General features: G+C 34.0%; 1 protein-coding gene across 2 annotated transcripts in view; it reads right to left on the bottom strand.

Moving 5' to 3' along the window:
* Positions 1-224: 224 nt before the first annotated feature.
* MBOAT2 (membrane bound O-acyltransferase domain containing 2) overlaps positions 225-20,443 on the bottom strand; it is a 173,983-nt gene continuing 153,764 nt past the window's right edge. For both annotated transcript variants that reach the window (XM_043987415.1, XM_043987416.1), the window contains 6 exons: positions 19,627-19,819; positions 15,668-15,771; positions 9,399-9,463; positions 8,644-8,776; positions 7,248-7,399; positions 225-6,638 (listed from right to left, as the gene is read on the bottom strand). In XM_043987415.1, coding sequence (XP_043843350.1) covers positions 6,416-6,638; positions 7,248-7,399; positions 8,644-8,776; positions 9,399-9,463; positions 15,668-15,771; positions 19,627-19,819 — 870 coding nt within the window. In that variant the 3' untranslated portion in view covers positions 225-6,415. The remainder of the gene's footprint in view (positions 6,639-7,247; positions 7,400-8,643; positions 8,777-9,398; positions 9,464-15,667; positions 15,772-19,626; positions 19,820-20,443) is intronic.

Below are 20,443 nucleotides of genomic sequence, written 5' to 3'. Positions count from 1 at the left end.
TATTCATGTTTCCAACAATCCAGTTTTATTAAAAGAAAGACATCCAGTTATATGTATGAATACATGAGTTCAAGTACCAGAAGATCATCCAATGTAGGGATCATTTATGATAACCCCAGATTAAGTTTTCAGGCCTAGTAACAAGTTGTACAGAAAAAATTTTTAAGGACTTTACCTAGCTGTTGTTCAATCAGAAGACTTTGAAATTAGTAAACACATTCAGATATTTTTAAACTACTGTTTAATCAATTTTAAAGACACACAAATTAGAAAAACATTTATATGTAAGTTAAAAACACCTTTAAAACATTGCAGTATGCTATCAGTGCAGCTCTGACAGAGACTAGAAATGGATAATTATTAAAATGACATCACAGTGTAACTAACAGTGGTATTTTAAATTGACCAATCACCAATACCTAGTTTATGGATCTGTTGAAAAATAACACTTTTTTAAAAAATATATTTTGGAATAATAAAAATGAATATCACAGACACTGTATTCTAATTTCAATGAGGGGAGGCAAGTGAAGGAATACTGTAAAGATTGCTAGAATTGTTAGTTTCTCCCTAGTGAAAGAGTCTCTCTTCTGCAAAGACAGAAAACTCTTTAAAGTAGAACCAATGCAGGAATTAAATTAATTACACATTCTACTTTCTCAAATGGAGTAATTTATTATAGCATCCTCAGTTCCCTGAATGAATTTTTGCTTTCACTCCTTTTGCTTTCTGTTAGGCCCTTTTGAAGACAGAGATCACTCTTTTCTAGCTGATCTAATATAAATTTTGTATGCTGGACTGAAATAAATGACTATTTGGTGATCAACTCTCTTTTCAAAATGACAAAATTGGGAAACAAGTTTATTCTTATAGATACACCAGTATAATTGGATTTAAAATATGTTTGAAATGAGGAATCTTATGCAGATCGACAAAAATCTATGTTAGACATTTTGACAGATGAATAATTGTTCCATTAAAGAGTCAGCACAGAAGATTATTACCAAGTAATTTCTCAGGGAGCGATAAGTCTAAAGTAGAGATTGTGCAGGAGCCAGATACTGTGCAGTAGATGGTAGCTTGTACTCCTCTCTCCATTAGATGGACTTATTCCACTGCTTTTTAACTTCTGGTTGGCCATCTAATTTATAGTGGTAAACATGGCCAAACACCACTGGAGAGATGGCTTCAAATGGGACAAATGTGGTTTGACCTGGACCTTTCCACAATAATTTCTACATTACACAGTTTTAGTTTTTTTTTTCCCTTTTAAATGTGGCATTAAAACAATAAAATAAAAATCAGTTTAAAAATACTACAAGTTAGCTTTGAAGTAAAAATATGCATTGAGGCTATATTTTGGAAAATTGTTTTCTTCATCAAGTCCTACCCTAGGGTTTACATAATATTAAAAAACTATTAAAATCATTAGGAACATTATATTAAAATCATTAGCCAATGTACCAATTAAAAATTGGACTGGCTATTTCCATTACACAATAACAACCTACATAAAAGCAGCTAAATCACTGATTATGAGGGCATGATTACAAAATACCAACATGGCAAATCTTTTTCTTTTAAAGGAACATCTGTAATTTGAACAACTACAAATATATACTTTTATCACACTGTATATGCAAACATAAATAGGAGATGTGGGTCTTAAAATTTCTGACATTCTAAGCTCCAAATACTCAGATTTTGGAGAGAGAATTTTTTCTTTTTGAAAGTAATTGTTTTCTTACACATCAGGAACAAATATTAATTTACTTGTGCAAGACACAGACATAATGAAATATATAGCCGATTAAGTCTTCCAGTTTTAATCTAGATAATTCTAAGGTAGGCAAGGGCAGTAAGGAATAATTTCACAGTGTTCCTTAAAATTCTATCTACATTAAATCTGACATTTTGTCTTTCAACTTGGATGGAATTTTAATGACTGAGAAACCTCCTTAGACTATAGGTTTATAATAAAAACTCTAGACAAAGATTTAGCTAAAACCATAATAACAGGCACCATTCTAACTACTCTTTTATGTCATTTTTATCCTTCAATGATAATACAATAGTTTGGAAAACTTATGAATGAATAATTACAAACAATTGGTAGCAAGAGGAAAGTTAAATAAGTATATATTAGGAATGTATTACTTCTCCAGCTTTTCCATTTATGTTCAACATAAGTATATATAAATTACAAAGATTGAAAATTAAATATTTAACCTTGCAAAAACCCTATCAATTTTCTTCTAACATATGAATTCTCTGATTAAATTAATGGTAAATATTTAGTTTTATTCAAGTAATATACTTCTTATAATTTGAAATATGATAAAATAATTTTAAAATGAAATATGTTTTTAATAATTTACAATGAAATAATTTAAGAAACAATCAATTAATTGGTACTATTTACTGGGTAATAAAATCAGGAAATGGGGAGGCATAGAAGGGGTATTTAGTGTTACTTTTTTCTTTCTGATTTAAAATCATGAAAGCAGAGGGGGAAAAGCAGAGAAAGCAAGAGGAAAATCTTCCATGTTCTCATGTATACACAGTAGTATATCATTAGGGAACCATTTTAAGAGATCTATTCAGCAGAAATGCTACCCTGACAGGCCTTTTGATATACTGGACTCAATGATTTTTCCTAGGTTACCATGACAACCTTTTGCACAGTTTCAGCTCTGTTTCATAGTATTACATGAATACAGTTTTGACAGTGGTCATGTTCTTACATATATCTATAGAACTTGCTTGCTGATTCCACCAACGGCACTCCAACCCCTCTATGTACATCATCTCAGGATCTGGGAGTTGAAAAGGGATGAGCTAATAAAATAGTGAATCAAACTCAAAAGTTTTATGGGTGAGTAAAAATGAGACTCAGGTAAGTGAAGTGATTTGCCCAAGGTCACACTGGTCATTACAAAAAGAACCAGAGATAAAAAACTAGATCTCTGGACTTTCAGTTTTACCAATGCCAAGTGCTCCTCAAGGATTCCCTTGGCTGCACACTTTCATAGATTCAGAATATTCAGAGATGGAAGGGACTTTAGAACTCATCCCATTTAATTTCCTCATGTTACAGATGAGAAAAATGGTATTTTTTTGTCTGTACATGCACATGCATGCAACACAAACACACACACACACACACACACACACTCTCATACTCTATCCTTATAGAGTAAAAACCTAAATGTTGATGGTGTGAGATAAAGGAACATGTTCTTTGTCAGACAAATCCATTTTCTCTCTTACCCTTCATTCCAAAGAAAATGTTCATTTTAAAGTTAGAGAAATGAACTATGTAAAACAATGATGGATTTTTACTGATATTAGTCAACATGATATTGATGATTACTAATTCAAATTATAATAGAAATTAACTCTATGATAAAAAAATAAAAACAAGGAGGCAGCAGTAACAATAGTTAACACACTAAAAGTTTAACATCCTCAAATCTAAACTGTGCATTTGACTTATTTTGCATGTAATTGCCACAAAGTAATGTGCATATTTCACCAATGCCAATTTAATAAATGAACAAATAAAAGCTAGCTCTTATTTCAGTTTTTCAAAAAAGTGCCCATTAGAGTATAGTCCTCTAAAAGAAGTTGAAACAATATATTAATCTTTATGACATTTCACAAATAATTTATCGATCAACAAGTATCTAATAAGGTCTTCTTATCAAGGGCTAGGCACTGTGCTGGCATTAGTGCTCCTCTATTTTGACAGAGGATGAAATACTCTCTTTTATAGAGAAAAGTGCAAAATCCTATGCCACAATCCCTCCCGGACCAGAGGAATAATACTTATTGAATTTGGCAGGGGGAATCAGCCACCTGGCTATTAGGTACTTTTCATGCAAACACACTGAATAACACACTTTTTGAGTGGCTATAGTCTCATCATATAAGCAGATAATGACTACCAGGCCTTATAAAAAAGTTGCCTACTAAAGGTGAGGGAGGGAACATCATGGGATGGAGAGAGAACTCAATTGGAAATACAATTCTGGTTCTACCATTCACCAACTGTGTGATTTTGAGCAAATTACTTTACTTTTCTGGGCCTCAATTTGCTCACCTATAAAATGAGAAGCTTGATTAGATGATCTTCCAGGGTTCCATCCAGCTCTGCAAACAAATTATGTCACATTAAAATGCATGCTGCTGATTCCCTTGAGGGCAGGCTAAGCAAAAGAAAAGTACCTGAGCTTCCCCCTGCTCCCTACTTACATAGAAGGCTGCAATCCCTTGCCTATGCTTTCCATTAGCCAGAAATATCTTAATAAAACCAATACCTCTTAAAGAGTGTTTTAGGTCCTCTGCTACATTCATCAATGAGTTAAAACTCTTTTGCCAGCAAATTTAACTGGTCTTTCTGTGTACATTCATTTCTGTCCTTTTGTATTATTAGTCCATCTTAATTTCAACATGCTTTCATTTCCCATTCTTTCCTGGGAATTTCTTGGGACAGGGCCAGCCCCACCTACATTTCCAGACAGGTGTGAAACAAGGAGAAGTTTCAACAGAGACTGAGCCAAGGCAGTCTGTGAGATTATTTCTAAGGCTCAAAAAAGGCAGCTCTACATTTTTGCTGATTAGGACCTGCTGAATGGCAGGTGTCTTAGCTTTCTTTGCTTTTCCTAAAACAAAACAAAACAAAACACACCCCACCACAAAACTACTTAGTACATTCCTATATCACTTAGGGTGTTTTGCCCTAAGCTCAATTTGTTAATCATAATTTGTGAAAAGAAATTGGGGTATATGTAAAGTTTGCATTTAATAAAAATAAGGCAAAATAAAATGTCCGCTAAAAATAAAATGAAAGCTCCTCTTTCTTCCTTTTTTCAGTGGCTCCATATGTTAAGAACCCTGCACACACCTACAGCAAATATCACAAGCTTTAAGAACCTGGAATATTTTGTGATGCTTCCTGCCAACTGTCCTGGTACAAAATTTATAATTCTGTGCTATTTTTTTAGTCACAACTAAGATTAAATTAATGCAAAAAAATTGTGTGGCCCTGGGGAATGAGAATGTTGTAGTATTTCAAGGAAAATGTAAGCACATGAAAATGCCCCAAACTAAATTAAAATCGTACTTTTGTACTTAGAGAACTTAAAAATCCAATTAAAAGGTGCTAGATAACAGCACTTTATACAATATTTAATAGTTCTAAATATTACTTTATATAAACTTTTCTAAAGATGTTGTTTATATCTTTTCTACCAACAGTCTTAAATAAATCCCCTTAAACATTTCAAAACATGATTAGGTATTATATTTAAGAGGCAAATAGTTCGATGATTAGACTAAGGTAACTTGCTTTTATACTTAACCAAGGGAAAATGTTTTACTTACTTCCATGACACTGTTTTAGTTCTATTATTCAATAATCTTTTCCTAATTCTATAGGTTTTATGCCTGATAAGTTTTAATTTTTAAATTCTAAAGAAATTTAGTTATTAAATCTGTGAATATCCTAAATACAATGATAAAATAAATTCAGACATGTTAGGGGTAAGTAGCACTTCTGCTGAGCACCTGGTACTTACTTACAATATATTGATCTGGGTCCTATTTTGATTGCCAACTTGTCTCTAATTGCAAGGTCCACTTAGTGTTTTCTTTTTTTTTTAAAGTAAAAAAAAAAACTTGAAATATCAGTTTTGCCATATTTAAATTATATGTTTAAGAAAATCTTCTTAGAAGGGCTCAATCTGACTGATACAATATAATTAAAGTCAGCCAATCTAGGCTACCTATATTTTGGCATTGGTAATGTTTACAGTTCTGCAATCTACTTAAGTTGTTTTGAGATAACTGTAAGAAAACCCTCGAAATACTGAGATGTTTATTGCATTTTACAAACCATTTACAACACTCTGATTAAAATTCTTCTAATTTCCTTTACAGCATATAACATTAAATATCTGAAATCTGATTTTTACACAAATATTAAACATGAAAATACCATTTAGAAACAATTATTTCAGTAAATAGAGGGTTTAAGGCAAAGCATTCATCTGGAAAAGTTAAATTTCCCTCTCATCATCTAGATCGACACAGTTGTTTCTACCCCCTCAGTGCCTTAGGATACACAACGTACATTCATCAAAGGGGCACACATATGACCCTATGGACATACGCTGAAGTCCTGAGTGCCCATTGAAATAATGGAAATATTTTCATATAAGGCATGACCCAAAGGGACATGGCACAAGAGGGGTTAATTCACTCTATTTGCAGTCTATTATACAAGATATTCCCTATATATGTATGTCCTTTTTGTCACTTAATTTTGTTTCAGTTGAATACAAACCTCTGTAAAAGGTGCTAAAACTGGTTTCTGAAAACATATGAAAAATAGCCAACTTAATTATTTTCTCCATCATTGTTTTAGTGCTGAATTTCTGGGAGTTATTTTTTGCTGCTGAGTGTGGATGTTATTTGTTGCTAAATAACTGTTCTGTCCCAAAGGACTTTCTTCCTCTAATTTTGTGGATTGTGACAGGTGGTCTTCTTGCTGTATTTTCTTTCCTCTGCTAGTTCTTTTTCTTGGCAACAATACTACTACCAAGATGCCAGTAATATGAAGGCAATAATACCAGGAGCTAAATGGGAAAAAAAAACACTCCATCAAATTGTGAGGTATTAATCATACATAGACACATGTTTTATAGATTTCATGTCCAACTTAGGATGTTCTACACAGTTCCCTATTTTTTCTCATACTATTATATTTTATAAGCTGTCACTTGCTACTGGATATTTATAAAACACTGCCTTCTTTGAAAGGTATAGAAGTGTTAAACATTGTATATAGGAAACTATACCATTTTTGTTTTTTTAGTAAAATTAATTTCATCATTTGATCAGTCAGCCAACTAACTAGCATTTTTTAAGTGCCTGCTATGTTCCAGGAACTGTGCTAAGCTCCAAGGTTTCAAGATCTTTCACACAATGGTCACCCAGCTTTTTTTTTCCTTTTACCAAGACCAGATATTCATTTAAAATGGCTGGTGAAAATCACTCCCAATAGAAAACTGACTCCCACCTCCACTTAAGTCCTATTGTATTTAGAGAGCCTAAGTGATAATGAATCCTGACAACATGGCCAAAATATGATTTATCAATCCTACCTCATTTCCAAGGGGTTTCTTTTAAAAAAAAAAAAGTGTTTTTTTAATCTACATTGAGCTATTTTTAAAAGATACACTTACCTGAAAAACGAAATCGAGGGTTTTATAGAGAGAAGTACAAATGGGACAACTGTGTAACTTATTGCTACTTGAGTAGCTATCCATGTTATAACGTCATAAAATAATTTAACCTCTGGAGGTTCAATAAAGTAATGTCTAATGTTATTTCTCATCTGAAAAACAAAAGTACAACAGCAAAAGTATTAGCTTTCTTTTGTAAATTACATGGATCATATTTAAGATGCTTTCCTACTGGCTTTTATAGATTCTTTAAATTTTGAACTTCTTAAAAAACATACAGACATTTTAAAGTCTAAGGCTGTCCAGTAATATTTATTAAGATATATATCAATACTATAATTCTATCAAGACATTAAGAGCAACTACCTCTAAAGAAATGGTTGTGAAGACTATTCAAGGGCACAAACCCGCAGAAACACCTTTTTCTAAAAAAAATTTAAAGGCAGTCATTTATCTAGATACTAAATTCTTAGCGTTTATAAAAAATGCTTGTGTTTCACTTGGGGTAGATGTGATCATGTTTTATTTATATGGATACTATATCTACCTTTCAAATAAATTATTTAGAGCTATTTGTTAATTTAACCAATGTTTCTCTCCCTTAGGGGCTATCATGGAGTAATCTGTTTTTACATACACATTCTATGTTTAAAAACAGGTTTAACTATGTTACTCTACTGGCCTCCTATTATTACTTCTCCATGACACCTCCTCTCCACAAATTGGTCATGATTTCTTCCCTTCTCCAATCCTATTGTACCTTATGCTAATCTTATGAACTTGTTCTAATTTTATTAGATTAGTATAAAGATACCGAGAGCAGGGACTATGTCTTATTTATATATTTTTTTTTTTAACTCTCTCCAACACCTAATTAGTTCAAGGCACGGAACGTATCAAGTTCTTAATCAGTATTTCTTGAACAGGTAGATCTTTGCCAATTCACTTTCCTCCTTTCCTTCAAAACAAAAATCGAGGCTTACTGTCTCAGAGACATTTTTATTTATTAACTTCACTCCACTGTGACTACTCATGGCAGAGAATCCTATAAGGTGGAAGCAGGGATTCCTGTTTCAATGCTATTCTGCATTGGCTCCTCTTCTGTGGCTCTTTAGATTGTCTTTACTTTTGTTTTTTAATGTGTTCAGCCCCTCACAGACTTTGTCAGTGGAAGGCAAATCCCCTGTCCAATTTGATGTGGAAGACACAGGGATCATACTGTTAATGGAGAATATGCCAGCCAGTCAACTAGTAAGGTCAAAGCAGAAATGTTTCTAGTTGGCAGTGCCATTAAGTGATCACTTGAAAGATTTAAAAAAATGAAATTGAATTGTTCTTTCAAACATTTTACAGTTAAAAATACTCTGATTTTGAAACACAATATCTAAGTACTCACAGTTCGTGCTGCTAATGTCATAACCATCCCTGTTAAGAATGTTAAGTAATAGCCTGGATATACACCATGCCAAATGGCTGATAGGATGAAAGTCTGAATGGTCGGGCTAAAGGAGGCTCTTTCATAACAGACCCTAGGAACACAAAGGGAAAAATACATACATATATAAGTAGAAGGATGATGATGACAACAATACCAAATTAATGTCATATAATCATACGTCATTCCTTATAGCTAATCTGAATTCTTTTAAGGAATCTCAATAGGCCAAGCACATCCTTCTATCAATAACCTGCTGTCACCCTAAGTAGGTAACTTAACCTTTAGGAAGGTATAATTTGGAAAAATAATTTCTACCTATTCAATTAGCATATCATAATATTAAATGCAATGTTCGGTGCATTGATGAGCCACACTTTAAATATAATTTCATTTACATATTACAAAACACTTAAATTGTAAATATAGGAAATATAATTGGTGGTACATCTGTTCTTTCTATATTATTTGTTATTGCTAAGTTTTCTTAAAAAGAAGGTAATGCTTCCTCTCATCCTCAAAAATTAATGCAGTATTGAAGATCACATCTATTTCACATAGATAATAAAATCAGAATACGTAATAATGCTACTTTAAAATACGGAAGACACTGGTTGTTTTGCCAAGGAGTAGAACTCAGCAGTTTTCAATGGAGAAAAATACAAAATGTCAACAAAGACTTGGCTGATGGGAATTGCATATCTAATAGCACATACCTCTTAAGCCAAAGAGCTGTCTGAATATTCCAGTTGTCAAGGAACATTTTAAAACTTGTTGAAAACTGTAAGGAAAAAGTTCTTATTATTTTGGACCAACAAAAATAATGGAATTCCAAAGATAGCTAATATTCATTAATTTGAAATAACATACATTTAAATAAAATATACTTTTACAACTGTTTATACTTCAAAATGAATTTCTAAACAATTCATACCTATAACTGGTATACAGCACTTCCTTGAGAGCCTTGCAGCATGCTAATAATAGATTTACTCAATACAATGGGCTCACTCTAAGCAACAATTCATTCAATAGGCTGTACTCCTTTGGACTTCTCTATCATGCCCCACACTAGGTATCTTCTCTCTACCCAGTCTGTACCATCTCTGTAACATCTCTTTACTTTTTTGTATTGTCTTTTTCCTTAGATTGTAAGTTTCTTGAGGGCGAAGACAGTTTTTTGTATTTGTATTCCTAGTGATTAGCACAGTGCCTGACAGATAGCAGGCACTTAATAAATGTTCACTGATTTACTATTAAATGTTTAGTGAAGGGATAATCATCTCTGAAACTCAGGGGATATGCTTTTATTGATGTAGACTAAGAGTACATTAGCTTTCTTGCCTGCCATATTGACTATTGACTCACATAGTGGCTGTGGTTCACTAAAAAAACAAAAACAAAAAACAGATCCTTTTCAGATGAATTATGGGCTACCAATTTTCTGCTTATATTTGTAAAGTTGACTCCTTGAACCTGTGTAAGACTTTACATTTATTCCTATTGAATTTAATCTTATTTGATCTAGCCTAATGTTCCAACTGGCCAGGATTTTTTATATGTTCTGTCTCTGCTCTCTTGCATACTATCTCCCTAACTCATCATCTGAAAATTAGATAAGTATACCTTCTATGTCCTTATCATAGGCATTGATAAGAAATGTAAAGTAATATTGATCCAAACACACAGACTTGGAACAAACTCCTTGGGAACTTCCTTCTAAGCTGACATCAAACTATTAATGACTTCTCTTTGGGTGAGTCATTCACCTGGTTCCAAATTTATTTAATTATAAAGTGTCTAGCTTAAATCTTTTTTTTAACAAAAGAAAAGAATTAAACACATTATCAAATGCTTTACTAAAATCTAGTTGAACTATAGCTATGGAATTGTATGAGCTTAGTAATCTTGTCAAAAAAATGAAATAATAGTTTGGTATATATGGACTGTTCCTGATGATTCTATGCCAATTCTTCCTTTTCAGAGCCTCCTTTGTTAGACATTCAATAATTACTCCTTTAAGAATATGTTCCAGAATTTTGCCAGAAATAATAATAAGCTCAAGGGCTATTAGAGACTTTTCTGGCTCATTTCAGTTGCAAGAAACACAAATAAATGAATATATTCAACAATAAGTCCAACTGAATGTTAACCTGCTTATTAGACCTTTAACCATGGTTTTAAGAATAGAGTCTGGGGGCAGCTAGGTGGTGCAGTGGATAGAGCACAGGCCCTGGAGTCAGGAGTAACTGAGTTCAAATCTGGCCTCAGACACTTAACACTTACTAGCTGTGTGACCCTGGGCAAGTCACTTAACCTCATTTGCCTCACTTAAAAAAACATAATAGCATCTGGCTCAAAAGTTAAGAGTAAAGTAAAAAATACAGGCTCTTAACAAAACAGATAACACCTTTGTTCTTTGTTTTGGCATATTGCCCCTAATGAGCTCACAAACACCTGTGTAGAGGAGTTTAGAGACACAGGAGGCCAAGGGTTTTATTACAAACTCATTTCTTGAATTTTGACTCCTGAAAACTTGGGATATCCTTATTGCTATTTTTCTGACACTGCAGCTACTCTTTATGGCCGCTAGTTTGGTTGATATAGCTGATATGTGTAAGCATATTGACAGAATTGTTCAATGGAAAAAATGCTGGATTCAGAGTCAGAAGACACCACTACTTGCATCTCCAAGATCTTTCACTTCTTGCCCATGATGTCATCTTTCTAGGTTGATCCTCACAGCATCATTTGTGCTCACATGAATCACACAAAGTATTAGGCAATCATCCATTTGTGTAAGCCCTGAGCATTTTCTGTTTCTTTTCAGATATATGTCCTTGAAGACTTCTCTGAATGTTATTAGTGTGATGAAAAGCTGCCTGAGTAGCCACCAATCAATAGGGAATCACTAACCACCAGTCCTCCTCACTTTTTCCTCCAAACCTTATGGAATAAGCCTTCACTAGAATACTTCTATCTGGCTTTTAAAGCCCATCAAAGCTTGGCCCCGTTCTATCTTTCCAATCTTCATACACCTTACCTCCCTCCCCCAATTTTCTATAATTCATTCACACTGGACTTCTGTGCTATCTCTTGCACATTTTCACTGGCTGTTCCCCATGCCTAGAATTTTTTCACTCCTCTGATCCATTTCCCAGTTTTCCTGACTTCCATCAAGTCTCAGCTAAAACTCCCACCATCTACAGAAAGCTACTGACTTCTATCTAAGATTATTTCCTTTTTATCCTATCCATATCTCGTTCATATACAGTTGTTCCATGTTCTCTCCTCAATTATATTGTAAGCTCCTTGAGGACAGGGGCTGTTTTTTCCCTTTAAAAAAAAAATCTCTAGTGCTTAGCATAGTACCTGGCATATAGCTGGCACTTAACACATGCTTGACTTGATTTGGCTTGTGGATTTACTTTATCATTCCTTATAGGACAAATGGCTGCTTCCTCCTCTATGGGAAGAACCTCAAATAGTTTCTTAGGTTCAAGTGTTAAGTGTACTCTCTTTCTCTTCTTCCTGTCTCACATTGTTCTCTGTCCTTCAACTTTCTGTTTTGCTTTTTTGTTGTATGCACCCAAGATACATGCTTAATAAGTGCCTATTGCCTGTTTAGCGTAGGATAGGATTCACCTCTGCTCTTTCAGATCTTTCCCCCTGATCTTGGTTTTCAAACTGAAGCCCTTCTTTTTTGTTTTTAAGAGATATTTCTGTTAGCCCTGAAAGACAGCAGGGAAGGAGGCAGTGGATATAGAGAAACTGAACATTAGAGAAGACTGAAATTCAATCCAGAGCTTACAAATAATCTCTGCTACCACAGGCCCAATAAGTGGTCACTCACCATTTTGCCCGAAGACCTCCCATTAATCCACTCATTCCTGAGGCTATCCATTCCTCTTTAATAGCGTTCTAATTTTTACCAAGTTTATCCTGCTAACAAACCTAAGTCTGATTCTTTGCATCTTCCACCAATTTTTTTTCTGACTCTTCCCTCTGGTGTCAAAATAATAAAGACTAAACCTACTTCCACAAGACAGCCCTTCAAAAATCTGAAGACACCTATCATGTCCTCCTTGAATCTTCTCTTCTTCAAGCTATATGTCTCTAGTTCTTCCAACTGATCCTTCACCACTGTGGTTTTCCTGCTCAGAACACTCTCTAAGTTGCTAATGTCCTTCCTAAACTGTGACACCTGGAGCTAAACAATAGATGTAGTCTTATTTGGATAAAGAACAGTGTAGTTATCAACCTCCTTATTCCTGGAAGTCCAAGATTTACTGATTTTTTTTTTCACATAGTGTACTCATATAAAACTTACAAATCCACTCAAAATTCTAGTTGTTTCTTTTTTTTGTCAGATTGTCATCTAACCAATCAATTCTTTGCTTAGCTTAAACTTGTGAAGAAAAAATTTCAGCAGCTGGGTGGCACAGTGGATAGACTACCAGACCTAGAGTGAGGAAGACTCATCTTCCTGAGATCAAATCTGGTCTCAGACACTTGTTAGCAGTTTGACCCTGGGCAAGTCAGTTAACCATGTTTGCCTCTCAGTTTCATCATCTGTAAAATGAGCTAGAGAAGGGAATGGAAAACTACTTCAGTATCTTTGCCAAAAAAACCCCAAATGGGATCACAAAGAGTTAGATATGACTGAAAATGACTGAACAATTGAAAACATTTATACAAATTGAATTTTATTAAATTCAGCCCAGTGATGTCAAATTCTTCCTGTATCCTTTGTTGTCCAGTGAGTTAGCTATCACTTAGCTTTATATCAACTGCAAATTTAATATACATAGCTGCCTTTATCCAACTTACCGTTAAAAACGTTAAACATCATAAGGTAAGCTTAGTTCCCTGGGGAATTCAGTAGAGACCTTCCAAACTGAAGTTGAACCACTACTGATCAATCTAGGAGTCTGGCCATTCAAACAGTACTATATCAAATTTTAAATATTGTCCAATTCAGTGGAAATTTTCCAAAGTGGCGCAACCCTTCAGTTTAAGCAAAACTCTTGCGGAACCCCTATGGTGAACTATTCTATGATGATTATGTTAATGTCCATTAATAAACAGCATAAAGTTCATTTAAAAATAAACTTGTGTTTCAGGATTTCTGGCAGCACAGCTTGGGATTCCCTGGTCTAGTCCATGTCTCTGCAATGTTTCCACAAGAATTCTAAAGGATAATTTAGGATTTTGCTAAAATCTAAGTAAATTCCATCTACATTACCACCTGAACTACTCATAGTAACTCGATCAAAAAAAGATAGAAGGTTAGTCTGGCCTGACCATCATTTCCTTTTCTAGATGTTTACTAACCATCTTTTTAAATTAATCTTTTCTAGAATTTTGCCAGGAATAGAAGTCAAGGTCAGTGGTTTATGATTTTCAGATTCCACTGTTTTGGGGAGGAAAAGTAGACATTTGTCTTTCACCAGTCTTGACAGACACCTCTTCCATGCTCCATGATCTTCTGAATATCACTCAGCAATCACATCTGCCCCAGGACCTATGATTGCAGTTCCCCTGGGCTAGGTGACTCAGGTTCAATAAAGAGAGCTAAGTAATATCTTACTACCTCAATACTTATTTTTTAAGCCACTTTTGTTCTGTCCTTTTCAGTTCAAGGGTCATTCTCCTTGAAGGAAAGAGAAGCAAACTGAAAGTAAAACATTTGTTTTCTTTCTGTTATCAGTTGTCATTGTCTTATCCACACTGAGTAGTGGTCCTATCTCTTCTATGATCATCTTTTCCCAAATATAATTTTTAAAAAATGCAAAACCCTTTTTGTTGTCTTGGCATTTCTTGCCTAAACTTACTCTGAGCTTTAGAACTTGTGACATTATCCTTAAAGAACAGTGCTATGCTTTTGTATTTATTATATTATCGCCTCTTGCTTCCATTCTCTGTATATACTCTAAAAATCTGAGCTGGATGGCGAGTCCTCTCTGCAACTCCAACTACCATTATTCCTCCTTACTGGACTTCCCTTTATGGTCAGATAGTCAGTCTGTCAATAAGCATTTATTAACCACATATTATGTGCAAAGCACTGTACTAAGTAAGTGCTAGGGTTACAGAAAGGCACAAAAATCAGTCACCACCTTCCCATGTTTCTTGCGTTGTCTTCCTTTGTGGAATTTTAGTTTACAGGATCCTTCCTATCCACTGTACTCTTTGATATCTGCTCTTCCAAAATCAAAGGTAAGGAAGAAGAAGTAAGAGAAAGTTTGGAATGGGTACTATAGGGAGGATGACAATAAATCAGGGAAGAATAAAAGGAATTCTGGGAAGCCTTGAGAGCTCATGCGAGTTTAAAGTAACAATTCTCTAACTGACCCATTCAGCATCATTTCCTGTGCATTAAGTATATGAGTAGAAACCAAGAAGGGAGATGGTGGAGGTAAGATAGGCTTGGAATTTGGCAAAGCATGAGCAGAGGAAGAACAATTGAGAAACAGATTTTAAGGGTAAAGAACAATGTGGATAAAGTATGATGGAATGGAAAGAACACTGAGTGAAGATTAAGTGGACCAGAATGCTAATCCTATCTCTGTAGTTACTATGTGACCTTAGGCAAGTCATCATACATCTGAGTCTTATTTTTCTCAGATAAAAAATAAGGAGGTCAAGGTTTCCTGCCAAGGCTTTTTAGATAGCCTGCTTGTGTATGCATGCACACACACACACACACAGAGTTGAATATTATCTTAAGTTTTATTTCATTTTAATTCTGTTATATTTTGTTACTGAAGTGTCATGCTGTTAGGCAATGCCTGTGGAAATTAATGAATGTGTCCTTTTTTCCCTTAGAGAATGAACTAAAATTCATGGATTTCAGTATTGAATTTTACAAATGACTCACAAACTACTATCTTCTATTCCACACCTGAGGTATTAGAACTTAAGTAACGGCCGGTTATATGAAGTACCAAAAAACAGCCCACTTCTTAATAAATCATTCACCTACCTCTATTTGCTGGATTCTCAAATTGGAAATTAAATCCCAACATTCTTGTCCATTTTTATCATAGCCCTTAAAACCAAATCCAGCTGCATTATTAATAGCATCGGCTGTATTGAAACAGAGTCAAGGGAAAATAGTTATTGTTACTAGTGGATATATTATACCAAAGAAGCTTTGCCACTGTACACCATTCTTTTAAACCACATTTTTACACAAAGTCTAAGGTTATTCTAATTTTATTTCATTGCAACTCTTATATGTTAATGTTGAAATGACATGCTGGTAGGCAATGCTGTGAAAATGAAGAGAGTTCATTCAAAATGTTTTTTAGAAACAGGAAAGCAAATAAAGGAAGTGTTAGAACACAATTCTTTTCATTTTGCACTTTGTCATCCCATAGCCAATCCAGTCCATGTATGAATTGTCCTCTATATTTAGCTTATATAGTCTTTTCCAAAAGTTTTATACATTTACTTGATAAGCAATAGAGGAAATTGTTTCCTGAAAAGGTCCATTTCCCAACAAATGATACAAAAGTAAACAATTCAGAGAACATGTGTCATTCAAGTTTTTGTCTACAGTTTGTGACTCTAAACTAGTGTTCATTAAATAGTAACAAAATAATAGAATGTTCATATATATAGTACCATGTATATAAACAAAATAATAGAATATATTTGTATTGATAGCTACTTAATGTTTTATTTACCTGATAGCTATTATCCAACTTTAGTATATTGAAAAGACATTTTAAAAAGAAGTCTTGGAAACAAGAGAAAATCACAAATAGGATATAATATTTTGACAGATTCAACAATAATTTGCTCCTACGTTACTTGTATAATCTTAGGCAAATAACTTTGCTTCTGGGTTTCATAAAAAGACAGGTAAAGCTGGAAGGAACTTTAAAAAGCATCTGGTATTTTTTTCAGAAGAAGAAAATGAATCCTAGAGAAATTAAATGTCTTTCAGAAGGTTGTAGTAGTAGTAGTAGTAGTTGTTGTTGTTTGTCCTTTGTTCTTGAAGAGGATCATGACATTAGGGTGATTTCATGACTTGTAGTGAATTGGATTTAAGGGAGTCAGTGCTGTGCAAAGTCACCAATGTCACTCTCTCCTCTAGAGCCACCTGGGTCCAGTGGCAAGATATACATCAGAACGACTAGAGCTGGCCCTGAATATTTAAGGCAACTGGGGTTAAGTGACTTTCCTAGGGTCACATAGCTAGTAAATGTCTGAGATGAGATTTTAACTCAAATCCTCCCACCTTCAAGGCCAGTGCTCCATCCACTGCACCACCTAGCTGGTTGTAGAAGTAGAATTGGAACATAAGATCATGAGTTTAAAGATAGAAGGGACCTTAGAGAAGTCATTGAAATTCAATCCCTTCATTTTGTAATTGAGGAAATGGAGGCCCAATGAGGCTGTGACTTTCCCAAGGTCATACAACTTTCAAGCAGAAGAGTAAGGGCTTGAACCTGGGTCTTTTGACTCAAAATCCAGCACTCTTTCCATTGCATTAATTGCAGCTGCATTTCCAATCATGATTACTTTTAAAATCTTAATTGTTTTTTCTTGAGGAAAAAGTGTAAGAGTCAACTTATTGCAAATAATTTTTTTCTTTATTTTTCATTTCCCAAAGGCCACAAATTTGAAAATGAGTTTTGTTAACCATTATGCAAATGTTTTTATCATTAGTATTGCAATAATTAAGAAAATGCTAATAAAATAATCTCATTTTATAAAACTACAAAAACATTCATCTAAAATTCAAAGTTCTTTATGAAGATTAATGGATGTTCCCAACAGTTCCATAAATTTAGCTGTATTTTTGACACTCATTGGTTTGAAAATATTAAGAGACTAGGCTCACAGAGCATTATTATATAATCTACAAATTACTTATCTCCTTAAAAATCCTGTGTTCTGACAAATAGGCCACACTTCTTAAAGGAGCCTTAGCAGCATTATTAAGATATAGGTAAATGCTCATTCCTAAATCAAAGTGAGTATTTACTTTAGATAACAGGCTAGATTGCATTTATATGCTTTCTGCAAAGATGGCAGTTTAAGAAAGTTGTCAACTTCAGATATTTTTAGGAAGAATTGAAAAAGTTGACCCCTAAAGACAAATCATATATTCACTTCACAGACCAAGACTAGCTACTAAATGCAAACCCCAAATTGCTTACAAATAACCTTAACCTTCTATTGGGTTAATATATTGATTTATTAATCCAAGTAGGACCAGTCCTGTGTGAGGCTAATAATAATAATAATAATTTCTCTAAAGATATTAATATTCCTTCTGGGAAAGGTTCTAGAGTCACAGACTTTTGGGAACCATAGTTCTGACATACAGTGTGAATTTTTTCACCTTCAGCTTATTGAGCTTGCAAAGAGAGGGTGGCAAGGGAACTCATAATGTTCTGAACTACATTTCCCAGAAGTTCATGCTGCCAGGTCCCAGAATCTTTCCCTGCCTATGGGGTAATCAGTCTGAATAGCAGGTTTTACAAAGATTAAAAAAGAAACATATTGCCCTCTGTGAATTTACACAGTAACTGGGAAATAAAGTACAAAAGAAAATAATTATAATGCAAAGTAGGTGAAATTTGCCCAGTGCAAGCATAAGATCAATATCTTATGCTTGTGATCTACGACAAAACTATAAGTTGAACTTCACTTGCAAATTGCAAAGGAAAAGGTTTTAGCTAAAATGTACCATCTCTATTAGCATCTCTTTATGGAGAAAGGTAAAAGAAGTGAAAGAAATGAATGAGTAAGTCAGAGAAAGAAGTAAAAGAAGAATGGCACTTGTTTCACTCTACTCAGTTTTAAAGATTCGTTGATAAATAAGGCCATTAGTTATAAATAATAACTAGTATTTACGGAGCACTTGAAGGTCTGCAAAGTGCTTTCCAAATATTATCTCATTTGATCCTCACAATAACACTGGGAAGAAAGGGTTATTATTATCATCCCCATTTTACAGATGAGGAAACTAAGGTAGGCAGGGTTGTTAAGTGATTCACCCAGAGTCACAAAGCTAGTAAGTGTCTAAGGCCAGATTTGAAATATGACTTCTGGTCCAGTATATCCACTATACCATTAAGTTTACTGTAAAATAAAATAGCCTGGCTAAATATGGTCTATTAGTGCATAAGTAACCTTTATATCCTGGGTGAAACACTCTTTTAAACAACAGCAAATATATTGTATGTTTTACAAATAGACGAATAATACCATTTTGAATGAAGAACAACTTTAGATACAAAGGAATAAACAGCATATGAAAAAATGAGGCTTATAGGGCTCTGGTTTGAAAGGACATTAAAGGTCATCTAATCTGACCTTTGAATTTTATATATAAACAAATTGAGACCCAGAAAGGGGCAAATAACCTGCCAAAGGACACACTGGTTTCAAGTGGAAAAGTCAGACACATTTAAGTGGAAAATGTAGTTTAATAAAGTCTTCCATTAGTCACCAGAAGACATAAAGGAGGATATGACTGAATGATATTTATGCATTTTAATCACAAAAATTTTGGCTTACATTTCTGAAATGAGAATTTTTTTTTTGGTACCAAATCAAGGGAAAGTTGCTACTTTATTTGGCAACAATGTGGTCAGTCCAAATTGAGTATTTAAACATTCTATTACAGTAAATTCAGTTTAATAAATTAATCAGAAAGAATAGGCCTAAATACAAAGGTCCAAACTTCCTTTTCCATGTTGTAAAAGCAAATCCAAACTCAAATGAAATCATATGCTGTGACTAGAAACCTGGGCTTTGAAATTAACTCAAAACAACTGTGAGAATTCATTTTTACAACACGTAATTTTACAAGAACCTCAAGCTTCCTTCTGGTTCTAATTTAAAAATGACTATCATCATCCTCAAGATGGCACTCTCAACCACAAAATAAACTGGCATAAAGTAGTTTTAAATGTAACTCACCTAAAGTCCATGCAAAATAATATTTGGGTCTGGCAGCCATAAGGGACACATATAAGTAGATAACCTTTGTTGGCAGTGAAGCTGTAGCTTGAAAATGATCATCGATGTTGTATTCTACAGGCAATGTTTTGGAGACAGTCAAGTGAAATAATAAGGAAAGCCCACAAACTAAGAGCTTCTGCATTACTGCAACCTGAAGGCCACAAAGCAAAAAATAAAAAAATAAAAAAATTAGTGATGTACATTAACTCCTTGGGATGGGAAGAATATAAAATCCTTCTGAAAAGTATACAGATACAAATTAGTTTCTTTTACCAACACAGAGAGATGCTAGAACTGTAGGGAAGCAACCAATGTCACATTAAAAAAAAAAACAACCTCAAAACCTCAGTTTTCCACATACATCTAATTAATTAGTCCATGAGGACATGGTAAAACCAAATTTCTGTTCTTTCCTTCTCCAGTATGCTCTTGGGGAGTTACTTTTGTGACTCCTTGGAAGCACTTTCTAAAAGTCTCCTTTCGAAAAATAATAAATGTTGGAGGGGTTGTGAACTGATCAATCTTGAAAGCAATTTGGAACTATGCCCAAAAAACTATCAAGCTGTATATACCCTTTGACCCAGAAATGACACTACTAGGTCTATATCCCAAAGAGATAAAAGGGGGGACCCATTTATACAAAAAATATGTATAGCAGCTCTTTTTGTAGCATCAAAGAATTGGAAATCGAGTGGATGTTCACCAATTGGCTGGACAAGTTGTGGTATACTATTAAAATAAAATATTACTGTGCTATAAGAAATGATAAGCAGGC

This window comes from Dromiciops gliroides, chromosome 2 (genome assembly GCF_019393635.1).
Source record: "Dromiciops gliroides isolate mDroGli1 chromosome 2, mDroGli1.pri, whole genome shotgun sequence".
Lineage (NCBI taxonomy): Eukaryota > Metazoa > Chordata > Mammalia > Microbiotheria > Microbiotheriidae > Dromiciops > Dromiciops gliroides.
Note: the sequence above shows the minus strand (reverse complement) of the source record. Positions and strands in the feature narration are given on the sequence as shown.